The sequence below is a fragment of the Pimephales promelas genome, chromosome 20 (assembly GCF_988280905.1).
Source record: "Pimephales promelas chromosome 20, fPimPro1.hap1.1, whole genome shotgun sequence".
Taxonomy (NCBI): Eukaryota; Metazoa; Chordata; class Actinopteri; order Cypriniformes; family Leuciscidae; genus Pimephales; species Pimephales promelas.
Window position 1 is genome coordinate 31,876,858 of NC_142788.1, and position 5,000 is coordinate 31,881,857.

The following is a 5,000-nucleotide window of genomic DNA, read 5'->3' on the forward strand; positions in this document are numbered from 1 at the left end:
ACTCTCACACACTCTCTCACACACTCTCACACACTCTCACACACTCTCTCACACACTCTCACACACTCTCACACACTCTCACACACTCTCTCACACACTCTCACACACTCTCACACACTCTCTCACACTCTCTCACACACTCTCACACACACTCTCACACACTCTCACACACTCTCACACACTCTCTCACACTCTCTCACACACTCTCACACACACTCTCTCACACTCTCTCACACTCTCTCACACACTCTCTCACACACTCTCACACACTCTCACACACTCTCACACACTCTCACACACTCTCTCACACACTCTCACACACTCTCACACACTCTCTCACACTCTCTCACACACTCTCACACACACTCTCTCACACTCTCTCACACTCTCTCACACACTCTCACACACACTCTCACACACTCTCACACACTCTCTCACACTCTCACACTCTCTCACACACTCTCACACACTCTCACACACTCTCTCACACACTCTCACACACTCTCTCACACTCTCTCACACACTCTCACACACTCTCTCACACACTCTCACACACTCTCACACACTCTCACACACTCTCACACACTCTCTCACACACTCTCACACACTCTCACACACTCTCTCACACTCTCACACTCTCTCACACTCTCTCACACACTCTCACACACTCTCTCACACTCTCTCACACACTCTCTCACACTCTCACACTCTCTCACACACTCTCTCACACACTCTCACACACTCTCTCACACTCTCACACTCTCTCACACTCTCTCACACACTCTCACACACTCTCACACACTCTCTCACACACTCTCACACACTCTCTCACACTCTCACACTCTCTCACACTCTCTCACACACTCTCACACACTCTCACACACTCTCTCACACACTCTCACACACTCTCTCACACACTCTCACACTCTCTCACACACTCTCACACACTCTCTCACACTCTCACACTCTCTCACACTCTCTCACACACTCTCACACACTCTCACACACTCTCTCACACTCTCACACTCTCTCACACTCTCTCACACACTCTCACACACTCTCTCACACACTCTCACACACTCTCTCACACACTCTCACACACTCTCTCACACACTCTCACACACTCTCACACACTCTCTCACACTCTCACACTCTCTCACACTCTCACACTCTCTCACACACTCTCACACACTCTCACACACTCTCTCACACACTCTCACACACTCTCACACACTCTCTCACACACTCTCACACACTCTCACACACTCTCACACACTCTCTCACACACTCTCACACACTCTCACACACTCTCTCACACTCTCTCACACACTCTCACACACACTCTCACACACTCTCACACACTCTCACACACTCTCTCACACTCTCTCACACACTCTCACACACACTCTCTCACACTCTCTCACACTCTCTCACACACTCTCTCACACACTCTCACACACTCTCACACACTCTCACACACTCTCACACACTCTCTCACACACTCTCACACACTCTCACACACTCTCTCACACTCTCTCACACACTCTCACACACACTCTCTCACACTCTCTCACACTCTCTCACACACTCTCACACACACTCTCACACACTCTCACACACTCTCTCACACTCTCTCACACACTCTCACACACTCTCACACACTCTCTCACACACTCTCACACACTCTCTCACACTCTCTCACACACTCTCACACACTCTCTCACACACTCTCACACACTCTCACACACTCTCACACACTCTCACACACTCTCTCACACACTCTCACACACTCTCACACACTCTCTCACACTCTCACACTCTCTCACACTCAATTCAATTCAATTCAATTCAGAAAGCTTTATTGGCATGACAAAAAATACATTTTGTATTGCCAAAGCGTCAAAACAACATAGAAAATGATTTGGAACATTTAGTACACAAAATATTAAAACTGATATCATAAAACAATAATAATAAAATGAACAGATTAATAAATAAAATAAAATGGATTTAGAAATCATCTATATATATATATATATATATATATATATATACATAAAAAGAAAAATATTGAACATTATATACATGTGTGTAGGTCTCACACACACTCTCACACACTCTCACACACTCTCTCACACACTCTCACACACTCTCTCACACTCTCTCACACACTCTCACACACTCTCTCACACACTCTCACACACTCTCTCACACTCTCTCACACTCTCTCACACACTCTCTCACACTCTCTCACACTCTCTCACACACTCTCACACACTCTCTCACACACTCTCACACACACACACACACACACACACACACGCACTCACACACACACACACACACTCTCTCTGTCCATGACATTTGCATGTATGTGTTTCCACATTCAGGAGCGGGTGAAACAGGAAGTGTGTGGTCGTGAGGAGGCGGAGCACAGGAAGCAGAAGCTACAGGAAGAGCTGGACAGGAGCAGGAGCGAGAGAGACGCACTGATGGTGGAGCGAGCGATGGAGCAGGTCACACACACACACACACACACACACACACTGTTATATATAAATATATTAAAACAATTACACACAAGAAATGTTCAAATGATAAACGTGATGAAACTAAACCGCCAGTAGGGGGCGGCAGACGACCGTCTTCATGAGCGAGTCACTGAGTCATTCGTTCAAACGACTCGTTCACTTTATTTTTATTAGTTAACATTTTAGTTGTTGTAGTTACTGTTATCGTTGCGTTATAGTTCTTATAGTTAATGCTTTTATAGTTTGTTATTTATAGTTATCATTAGTTACCGCTACAGTTGGGCCGTCTGTCACCATAGATTTAGAGTTAGCATTATATGTGGCGTGTGTGTGTGTGTGTGCGCGTGTGTGTGTAGACGCGGTTTGAGGCGCAGAAGTCTCAGATGGAGGCGGAGTTTCGTCTGTCGCTGGAACAGCAGCTCACTGAAAAACTGACCGCTCTACAGGAGGACAACGCCACACACAACACACAACTACAGCAACAACACAGGTACACACAACACACAGGTACACACAACACACAACTACAGCAACTACACAGGTACACACAACACACAACTACAGCAACAACACAGGTACACACAACTACACAGGTACACACAACACACAACTACAGCAACTACACAGGTACACACAACTACACAGGTACACACAACACACAACTACAGCAACTACACAGGTACACACAACACACAACTACAGCAACAACACAGGTACACACAACTACACAGGTACACACAACACACAACTACAGCAACTACACAGGTACACACAACACACAACTACAGCAACAACACAGGTACACACAACACACAACTACAGCAACAGCACAGGTACACACAACAACACAACTACAGCAACAACACAGGTACACACAACACACAACTACAGCAACAACACAGGTACACACAACACACAACAACAGCAACAGCACAGGTACACACAACAACACAACTACAGCAACAACACAGGTACACACAACACACAACTACAGCAACAACACAGGTACACACAACACACAACTACAGCAACAACACAGGTACACACAACTACACAGGTACACACAACACACAACTACAGCAACTACACAGGTACACACAACACACAACTACAGCAACAACACAGGTACACACAACTACACAGGTACACACAACACACAACTACAGCAACTACACAGGTACACACAACACACAACTACAGCAACAACACAGGTACACACAACACACAACTACAGCAACTACACAGGTACACACAACACACAACTACAGCAACAACACAGGTACACACAACACACAACTACAGCAACAACACAGGTACACACAACTACACAGGTACACACAACTACAGCAACTACACAGGTACACACAACACACAACAACAGCAACAGCACAGGTACACACAACAACACAACAACAGCAACTACACAGGTACACACAACACACAACTACAGCAACAACACAGGTACACACAACACACAACTACAGCAACTACACAGGTACACACAACACACAACTACAGCAACAACACAGGTACACACAACACACAACTACAGCAACAACACAGGTACACACAACTACACAGGTACACACAACACACAACTACAGCAACTACACAGGTACACACAACACACAACTACAGCAACAACACAGGTACACACAACTACACAGGTACACACAACACACAACTACAGCAACTACACAGGTACACACAACTACACAGGTACACACAACACACAACTACAGCAACTACACAGGTACACACAACACACAACTACAGCAACAACACAGGTACACACAACTACACAGGTACACACAACACACAACTACAGCAACTACACAGGTACACACAACACACAACTACAGCAACAACACAGGTACACACAACACACAACTACAGCAACAGCACAGGTACACACAACAACACAACTACAGCAACAACACAGGTACACACAACACACAACTACAGCAACAACACAGGTACACACAACACACAACAACAGCAACAGCACAGGTACACACAACAACACAACTACAGCAACAACACAGGTACACACAACACACAACTACAGCAACAACACAGGTACACACAACACACAACTACAGCAACAACACAGGTACACACAACTACACAGGTACACACAACACACAACTACAGCAACTACACAGGTACACACAACACACAACTACAGCAACAACACAGGTACACACAACTACACAGGTACACACAACACACAACTACAGCAACTACACAGGTACACACAACACACAACTACAGCAACAACACAGGTACACACAACACACAACTACAGCAACTACACAGGTACACACAACACACAACTACAGCAACAACACAGGTACACACAACACACAACTACAGCAACAACACAGGTACACACAACTACACAGGTACACACAACTACAGCAACTACACAGGTACACACAACACACAACAACAGCAACAGCACAGGTA

General features: G+C 45.6%; 1 protein-coding gene across 6 annotated transcripts in view; it reads left to right on the top strand.

Annotated features, from left to right (window-relative positions):
* cntrob (centrobin, centriole duplication and spindle assembly protein) overlaps positions 1-5,000 on the top strand; it is a 19,275-nt gene that overhangs the window by 5,567 nt on the left and 8,708 nt on the right. For all 6 annotated transcript variants that reach the window (XM_039652276.2, XM_089124134.1, XM_039652277.2 and 3 more), the window contains 2 exons: positions 2,391-2,516; positions 2,888-3,021. In XM_039652276.2, the coding sequence (XP_039508210.2) occupies positions 2,391-2,516; positions 2,888-3,021 (260 nt within the window). The remainder of the gene's footprint in view (positions 1-2,390; positions 2,517-2,887; positions 3,022-5,000) is intronic.